Source organism: Marmota marmota, unplaced genomic scaffold (genome assembly GCF_001458135.2).
Source record: "Marmota marmota marmota unplaced genomic scaffold, marMar, whole genome shotgun sequence".
In the NCBI taxonomy this organism is placed as follows: Eukaryota; Metazoa; Chordata; class Mammalia; order Rodentia; family Sciuridae; genus Marmota; species Marmota marmota.
Genome location: NW_026000101.1, coordinates 10852421 through 10862189, shown reverse-complemented (window position 1 = coordinate 10862189; position 9769 = coordinate 10852421). Strand labels below are relative to the sequence as shown.

The 9769-nt window shown below is 40.3% G+C and overlaps 1 protein-coding gene across 1 annotated transcript in view; it reads right to left on the bottom strand.

Moving 5' to 3' along the window:
• Window positions 1-209: 209 nt before the first annotated feature.
• LOC125610679 (glutamate receptor ionotropic, NMDA 3A) overlaps window positions 210-9769 on the bottom strand; it is a 68825-nt gene continuing 59265 nt past the window's right edge. The window contains exon 3 of the mRNA XM_048783290.1: window positions 210-1664. Coding sequence (XP_048639247.1) covers window positions 446-1664 — 1219 coding nt within the window. The 3' untranslated portion in view covers window positions 210-445. The remainder of the gene's footprint in view (window positions 1665-9769) is intronic.

The following is a 9769-nucleotide window of genomic DNA, read 5'->3' as shown; positions in this document are numbered from 1 at the left end:
AGTCTCTCTCTGCTTCTGATCTTCATGAGAGCCACTTCCCTCTGCCACATTCTTCCACTATGTTGTTCTGTGTCACCTTTAGCCCTGAGGAATAGAGCCAGCTGCCTATGGACTGAGATCTCTAAAACCACGAGCCCTTAATTAAACTTTTCCTCCTGTACAATTATTCTGGTTGGGTCTTTTAATCATAGAAGAGAAAAAGCTGACTAAAACATTATCTAAAATATGGATCCTCTTATTTATTTCCATTAAGTCCTGAGAAAAGTAATTAATCAGTTTTGGAGGTCTGCTTTGGGTAAAAATACTTTGGAAAACTATTTCCTGATGGCTACTTTCTGTCCAATGGTCAAACAGCACAAGGAGAAGCTGTACTAATAGATGTTTCTGTTAGAAATACTTTCTCTAGAACAATCACCCACTGAAACACCTCACTCTTTTGTTTCATTTAATAAAACAATAAAATATTTGGTTTGATCAGACAACAGATTTTGGATAGTCTCTTTGTTTTCTGAGAGACTATTCTTGCATTAGAGGAAGAAGATATGCATACTATAACATAAGACACAGCATATGGAGTTACAATGGCAAATAACGAAAGAGTAAAAGAAAGTATTACCTTAGGGTCATGTATTCCAGAAAGCTCTTCATAGATCTTCTCACCTACCATGACAGCAGCCAAGTTTGCTGTATACGTAGAAAGGCAAAACATACAGAAAATGGCCCAAAGGTTCATTAGAAATCTTCCAGTCCAGCATTTTGGGGGTTTGATGGCTGCTGTTCTACCAAACAAGAGGGCATAACAGACATTCAAGGCTGAAGAGAAGGAGAAGACTTTATTTCTGTTCCGCCCCTTGGGAGTCATACCAAATGGACTTTTCCATTCATACAGAGTGAGAAAGATGGCAGTGATATGCAGAGCCACAAAAATCCCCAGCCACATAGTCCAGTGGAGTGGCCACATGAAGGCTCCAATGGGAGCTGCTGTATCTCGGGTCCTCACTAAAATGCCCAAGCTGGTGGAGAAGAAAGGGCTAGTGAAATCAATCACCTGGCTCCGTGCAGTGTTGATGCTGAAGGAAGTGACTGCCATGTGGGCAGTCCCACTCAAGAGATCACCCACCAGCCCAGTCCAGTGCCCATTTTTCCAAGCTCCATACTTTCCATCCCCAACAATATAGAGGTCAAAGTCAAAATTCATGTCTTCTGCCAGCTTTTCCAGCAGATCAATGCAATATCCATAGCAACACTTCTTGAATTTGATTGGCACTGTATCATTACTGCTATGGAGGCTACTAAATAGGCCGTCCAATAAGGAGGAGTCATTAGTCATAGGGTCTAGACAGAGTTGGCCAGCAGGGCACAAGCCTTCATCATCTACTTCCCTTGTGAAGACAAATGGGTGTTCAATCAGGGTAACCACTCTTAAGTGTAGCTTACTTGGGTGCTGGAAGTGGGTTTTATGCCGCTGGGCCTGTTCTGGCCATATTCCATAGTCCATGACAATCTTCCCGCCCTGCCAGCTGCCCAAGCGGGTCCACATTGGCTTTTCCATAGGGTCATGTTGCAGATTCCAGATGAAAAAGTTGTTTTCTGAGCTGATGATGGTGGAACCTTTTACTTTGATGGAACCACTGAGGCCTCTGAACGTGGTGTTGGCTAGAAACCTAGTAAAGAGGAGCAAAGGCAAAAAGTAAAGAAGAGGTGAAGCCAAAGGTAGGAAGCCATGCTTAACTTTGCCTCTCTGTTTTGATAACACCCCCCCCCTTTTTAAAAGGTATTATCCATACTTTCTTCAGGCATTAATAAGCTAAACTCTGTCTGGGAGAATATTCCTATTTCTCTGAACTAATGAGAGCTTACCCTCAGGTTTTAACATCCCAGCCAGATGTTTAAAAATTGGTCTTACTCCAGATCTTTTAATTTTTAGCTAAGTGATGTATTATTGTTTTATGTTATAAACTGTTACGTACTTTAAAAGCTTTTCAAGTTTGGGAGATTCTGAGCATCTTTAACATAAACAATTTATACCATTCACTATATATTTCAGTGCTACCAAATCTGCTCAATAAATATTTCCGGTTTTCAAGTGAATTTTAGTAAGTAAGCAAGCATCTACTTTTATAATCACTTTAAAACTGCAAGGGTTATGTTTCATTGGGGCTGGGGTTGTGGCTCAGTGGTAGAGTGCTCGCCTAGCATGCATGAGGCACTGGGTTCAATTCTCAGCATCCTATAAAAATAAAAAAATAAAGATATTGTGTCCACCTAAAACTAAAAAATAAATATTAAAAAAACCTGCATTCATAACATCAGAAATAGCCAAATCTTGTTACCATGTTTCTCCTTATAGAGTGTAAACAATATATCTTTCCACATGGGGCCAGTTCAGGGCTACATGTTGGATATAATCCATGAAACAAAGAAAAGAATGATAAATAAACTTGCAGTTCTCTGGATAGCTTCAGGCTACCCTCCCTTGTCATTAGAGAAAAACAACTGGCCTTGGCTCTAGGGAGATCTTCTGCCAAAAGTCAAAGAAAAGAAAATTACCAACTAAATGATAAACCCATTCCTAACTCTATGAATTCAGGCACTTTCAGTATATGTTCTGATATAAACTGGACAGGAAAATGCTTGGTCATAGCCTCTGTCTTTCTTGAGCCTGAGAAGATGAGAAATAAGAGGTAACACATAAACTGTGGCATCTCTATACTTGCCTTCAAGGCCTCCTGTCAGAATAATAGCCCAAAACTTTGGCATCAGATTCAACTGCATTGTAATATTGGCCCAGCCATCTGCTAGCATTGACCTTGGTCAGTTTACTGAACTGTAGGCTTTAGTTTCATTCTCAGCAAAATGGGGAAAATAATCCTTCCTCCATTATAAGGGTTGGACATAATGCATATAAAGCACATACTATACTTTCTGATATGGAACAAATATTCTAGACATGATAGCTATCATTTAATGTTGTTCAAGTTTTGTTTTCAATTGAGGCCATCCCCAGGTCTCTTTTTCAAGTCTTTTATTATAATTTTTCTAGTTGGACACACACACACACACACACACACACACACACAAATACTGCATTAAGATAAACCCATAGCAGTGACTCAAGACACATTTCAAATTAAAAGAAATTAAATTGAAATGTGGAATGTCACATAGTAGGTATTCTGAGGAACCAGATGATATAAGTCTAAGTGCATAGCAAAACACATTCACCCATTGCCTGTCATAAACAATACTCCATAATTTACAATTGCTAATAGAAATAGTATCAAGTTATGTTGCCACAGAAGGGACATAGAAAAATCAGAAAGTGTGAAGTAAGCACCAATGTTCAATAGAGATAAATGTAAATCATATTTGAAGATGCTACTATCATTATATGCAATGAAACTCTTCATTTTGATAGATTGCATGTAATAGCAATTATTCATGTTAGCACTCCCTAGTGGGATTCTATTACTTAAAATAATTTCTATTATTCAACAAGTAATGAAGTCTCAGCTATCTTGGACTTTAAAACAGTTTTCTGCTTCTTCAGAGAAGCAGGGAACCGAATCATTAAAATATACAGATTAATCAATTGATAATTATCTTGGTCCTATAAAGGAAGGGGGACTATGATTGTATTTCTGATAAGAAATCTACTTTTAGATTTCTTAAAACATAGGCATATAAACATTTGCTGACATAACCTAGAGAATAAAAAGGCCAGTAGTAAATAGCTTAATTTTATTTACTCAAGTTTAGTAATCTGGAAAGCAAAGTGAAAGTTGTAGAAAGGGGAGTCTTTCAATATTTTAAGAATGTTTGTGGCTTAATGATTATGGATTTTTAGCTTGATGAACCCTTGAGGGATGGCCTCTGAATAAGTATATACTTAAAGCATCTCAGAAGGTGGCACTAGAAGGCTTCAGAATTTTTTTTTGCAAATAATACAGCTCCCTCCTTTCAGTAAAGCCTATTCCTCATTAGCAGTGGTAGCAGTTAAGATGACCATGACAGGAGGACAGTACTCAGTTGGCTTTGAGACAGCCATCTGTCAAAGAAAGCAAATCAATCAGTATCCAAAGGTCTCCAGCTTTCCCAGCACAGAAAACCCAGAATCTTTTTCACTGGGCAATTGGCACTGATATATTGGGTGCCAGAGAATCTCCATTTATGACAGATTATTTATGCCTATTTTATTTTCAGACTTACAGAGAGGGTAAATTAAAGTAATCTCATTGATACTTTTTAGTGACAGTTGCCTTCTCTATATATTCTTTGAAATGAAATGAAAATCAAGCAGAGTATAAATGCTTACTTTATTAATTGAAAGATTAAAAGTAGTGCAAAGTTATGTTGCCATCCTGCTTTTGCTTAAATTGAATTTTACCATGCTCCTTTCTACCTTGTCCTGGACTCTTGAATGAACAAGAACAAGAACAAAAGCAATTAGACACAGTTGTGATGGCATGATAAACTGAGAGAAATACCAGGTACCATTTTACCACTAATAGTTACAAAGATGAAAACTCATTAGTCTTGAAGAGCTCAAAATATAATTTTGGGAGAAAGAAAGCGAAGAAGCAATTCACACCAGTATAACGAGTATCCTGATAGAGGGAAATCTGGTGTCACCAGAAGAGAGAACACAGCCACCTGTAGGTTTCACCCTAGGTGTGCTCAGGAACACTTCATAGTTGAGGAGGTAGCAGCAGAGCTAAGTCTTGAAGAAGAACATACAGTTATTCAGGAAGATAAACTGGAAAATAAAGCTGTCAGCCCTGAGAGATGCACAAAGTCCACAGGTGGAGAGTGCAAACTGTGGGACAATAGGTGGTGAGAAATAAGGCTGCGGATGAGGGTGGGAAATGAATTATGTCATCTCTGAGGTCACATGAGGCAAGGGTGAGACACTGAGGAGCTTCTGTCTGAGGAGGGACATGATCATCAGAGATAATTTTAGAATACCTTTTCCCCTTGCTGGTTCTATAGGAAACAGTTTAGAAGGAGGAGGTCCCAAATATAATTCCATGTGCCAGGCCGAGTGCTTCCTCCTTCTCTCTCCCTCTCTCTCACTTCTCCCTGTGCTAATTTTACAAGGTAGTAGCAGGAAAAGTTGAAAAAAAGATGGTATGATCAAGAGATATTTTGTCTTCATAAAAAAAGCAGTGATTTTTCAGACGGTCAATGCATAGGATCATATTTAGCTCACAAACCACGCCAAAATGGGTCATATAAATAAGACCTTCATGATTTAGTTGAATGTAAGCTCAGTGTAAGCCAAGAGAGCAATGTGTGCATAAGAAAAGATCAAACTAATCTTTAGTTCCTTTAATAGGAATTAAGAACTTGAATCCAAGGGAATAATACCAACACCATTCTTTATGCTGATCAGACAACTGCTCCAGCCTTGATATGCACCATAAACAAATCTTCCAGATTCAGGAATGTTATAAAGATAAGAAGATGAAAAGCACAGTGAGGAATGTGGCTCAGTGATAGTGTGCTTGCACAGCATGCACAAGGCCCTGGGTTTGATCCTTAGCACCATCAACACAGAACAAAACAACAAAAGATGGAAACTCTGAGAAGGGTCAGTAAGCACAACAATCGGATTGGAATGCAAGGTGGAGAAATATTTGAAACAGAAAAACACACTGCAACTAGACTGCAGAGAATTTTTACACACCCATTTTATGAGATTGGATTTTTTTAATAGTACAAAGGGAGCAATGAAGATTTCTGAGCAGTGTAATGATATAACCAGAGGGCCATATTAGTAATACTGACCTGCAAGCAAGTAAAATGTGTATATAGGAAAGAAGAGATGGTGACCCAGAGACCACTAAGAAGAATATTACGACACCTTTGCAATCATATGAGGACCTGGCTTTCACTCGAGGAGTGAGGACCTAGCTTAGCACTGTGCCTTGCACACAGTGATGTTTAAGAGACCAGTCCAGCAACACCCTCACTGCCACCGCAATCCTCTCTGCTTAAATGAATGAGGCTTGTTAGTTAATTTTACTTTATTGAAAGTCCCTGATTATGTCACTAGTTAAGAATAAGTTTGATTTGTATGGCACCTGAGATAAAATTGGTACTTTGTAAATTACTTTAAAATGTTTTGAGACAGTTCAATATATAACCAAGATCTGTATTTACTATATTTATGATCTACTCTCGAAGCCGTATTAGCACACAAAATCCCAACATACTAATTAAAGGATTTTCATACTTACTCATTCAAACAAATGAGCAAAGATATTAACAAACAACACATTACCCATTCAATCATTTATGCATTCAACGATACTCACTAAATGCCAGGCACTGGTCTAGGTGCCTGGCGGTGAATGAAGACAGGAATCTATGCAGCTTATATGCAGCTTATATTCTATGGAAGGAGGCAGAACAAATATGCTAAATGGATAATATGCATGAGATACTAGATGGCACTCAGTGCAAAGGACAAAAATAAAGTAGGAAGACCAGGGAAGGCTTTCTCTCTGAGAAGGTGATATTTGAATAAAGAGCTGAAGGAGGAGAAAGAACTGGGCATGAGGATATCTGGGTAAGGAGCATTCCATGTATAGAGAAAAACGAGTCCCAAGTCACTGAAGTGGGAGTGTGTCTGGAACAACTGAGGAGGATAAGGGCAGAGTAGTTGAAGATGCAGTCAGAGAAAATTTGTAGGAGGGTGGGTTTGGGAAAAATAGGTTTTTCTAGGTCATTGTAAACACTTTTTCCTTGATGTGAGATGGACAGCCATTGGTGGATTGTGATTACAAAGATGATTTGATATGACTTGTGTTTTAACAGGATTGTCACAGTGCTGCTAAAAATGGACTTCGGTGACAAGAGCAGAGACAGAGGGACCAGTTAGGAAGCTATTTCACACATGTAGACAAAAGGTGATGGTGGTATGGACTGAGGGGGTAGTTATGGTGGTGGGAAGAATTAATTGGATCTTGATATGTTTTGAAGCTGGAGTTGACAGAATTTTCTGACAGCTCAGACAGGGTTGCTAGGAAAAGGAGGGTCAAGGATGCCACTGAGGTTTGTACCCTGAGCGGCTGCAAGGATGGAATTGCCATTGATACAAAGAAAACCATAGGGGAATCAGATTTGAGATGGGATAGAACCCAATTTTGTGGCTGTTAAGTTTGAGATAACTTATAAACATACAGACTCATGTCAAGGAGGTAGTTGGATCATCTGGAGCTCAAGAAATAAGGTCTACACTGCAGATGCAAATTAGGAAAACATCAACATATACACAGCATTTAGGACCAAATGAGATCATTATGTGAATGATTACAGGTGAAGAGAAGGTCAGTGAATGAGTCCTGGGACACTCTAACATTTACAGGTGAGGAAAAACTACGAAAAGATACTAAGAATGACCACAGATGTAGGAGAACAGGCTGTGATGTGTTCTAGAAGCCGAGTAAAAGGTGTTTGAAGAAGAAGATAGTGATGGAATATATCAAATGCTTCTAGCAGATGGATGAAACAAAGACAGAATTGACCATTGGCTTTAGAAATGTGTAGGTCACTGGTGACTTCTGTAGGGTGATTTTGGTAAAGTGCTGAAGCCTAATACCTCAGTGGAGCAGATTCAAGGGAGAATGTGAAGAGAGAAATGGGAGGTAACTCCTTAGAACATGATGTTTTAAAGAGAAGAACACAAATGGAATAGTGATGGAGGGGGAAATCAAGTAAACATCTACGTGGGTATGTGTGTATATCATACATGCATAGGTGTATATATTTCAGGTGGAAAATGATGCACTGGTTCTTATGCCAATGAGAATGATCCAGTTAAGTGGAGAAATCATTGATGTAGGAGAGATAGGAAAGAATGTTTGGGATAATGCTCTTGAGGAGGCAAAAATGTCGTGTTTTAAGGCACAAGTAGAGAGGTAATGGTCTCTGCTATGAGAAAAGTCAGACAGAATATAGGTGGTGGGTGGATACAATAGGAAACTCCTGGTTTTAACTCATTTAGGATATCTTAAAAGAAAATGTGGGGGCTGGGGTTATGGTTCAGCAGTGGAGCGTTTGCCTACATGTGTGAGGCACTGGGTTCGATCCTCAGCATCACATAAAAATAAACAAATAAAATAAAGGTATTGTGTTCAGCTATAACTAAAAAAAAAAGGAAAGAAAATGTGGTCTATATACACAATGGAGTTTTACTCAGCCATACAGAAGAAATAAATCACGGCAGTTGCTGGTAAATGGATGGATCTGGAGACTATCATGCTAAGTGAATAAGCCAGATCAAAAAGTCAAAGGTTGAATATTTTCTCTGGTATGTGGAAGCTAATCCAAAATAAGGAGGAAAAAAATAAGAGAGAGAGGGAGAGGAACAGGGAAAGGGAGAGGGAGAGGGGAGGAAGAGGACGGGGAATGGAATTCCATGAAAATATAAGAACTGTTGGTGGACTAGATGAAGGAGAAGAGGGGGAGAGAAGGGACAGGATAAGAGAAGAACAGAGGAATGAGTCTAACCTAATTTTCCTATGTACATATATGAATATACCACAGTAACTTTTACCATTATATATATCTACAAGACACTAACCCCCTTCCTCCTCCACAAAAAATTCTAAAAGTAAATAGCAGAAAGATCAATAGAGTAAAGAGAACATGGAGAGGAAGGAAGAGAGGGAAAGGGAAAATACTGGGGACTGAATTTGAGCCAATTATATTCCATGCTTTTAAAAAATTTTATTAAAATGAATCCAAAGGTTGTGTATAACTAAAAAGGAACAATAAAAATAAAAATTAAAAAAGTAAATTATAGATCTGATTATACTTTACCTCTAGGTTTTATTGTACTTTCTAAATCAGGTGGAAGGTAGTCTTCCGGGAAGGGAAGAACTTTCTATAAGAAATATTTTAGGAGACACGTCACCCCAATTGGAGTAGGGGCAGAGCACAGCCGCTGCCCGCACCTGGAACAGGCCTAGCGGCCCGCCGGCGTGGTAGACACGTCACCCCAATTGTAAAAGGGGCAGAGCAGAGCCTCTGCCCGCACCCGGAACAGGCCTAGCGGCCCACCGGCACGGTAGACACGTCACCCCAATTGGAGCAGGGGCAGAGCAGAGCCGCCGCCCACGCCCGCAAGGTAGGCAGAACTGCGACCAACCAGAACAGGCCCAGCAGCCTGCTGGCGTGGTAGACACGTCACCCCAATTGGAAAAGGGGCAGAGCAGAGCCTCTGCCTGCACCCAGAACAGGCCCAGCAGCCCACCGGCAGGGTAGACACATCACCCCAATAGGAGTAGGGGCAGAGCAGAGCCGCCGCCCGTGCCCGCAAGGTAGGCAGACCTGCGACCAACCGGGAGAACAGGCCCAGCGGCCCGCCGGCGTGGTAGACATGTCACCCCAATTGGAGTAGGGGCACAGCAGAGCCGCCGCCCGTGCCTGCAAGGTAGGCAGACCTGCGACCGACCGGCAGAACAGGCCCAGCGGACCGCCAGCTTGGTAGAAAGATAACCCCAATTGGAGGAGGAGCACAGCCGCCGCCCGCCCCTGCAAGGGAGACTTTTCAACTATAAAAGAGCAATATAAATATATAGGGGGAAAATTCAATAACACAACAGTTTCACCAAGCAGAAAAAACGCGAGCAGTATGAAAAGACAAGGAAAGAAAGGACCACAAGCAATGCAGGTCAACTCAACTTTAGAAGAGGTAATATCTGCAGCAGATGGAATGTCAGATAAAGAATTCAGGATATACATGCTTCAGATGATCTGGAGT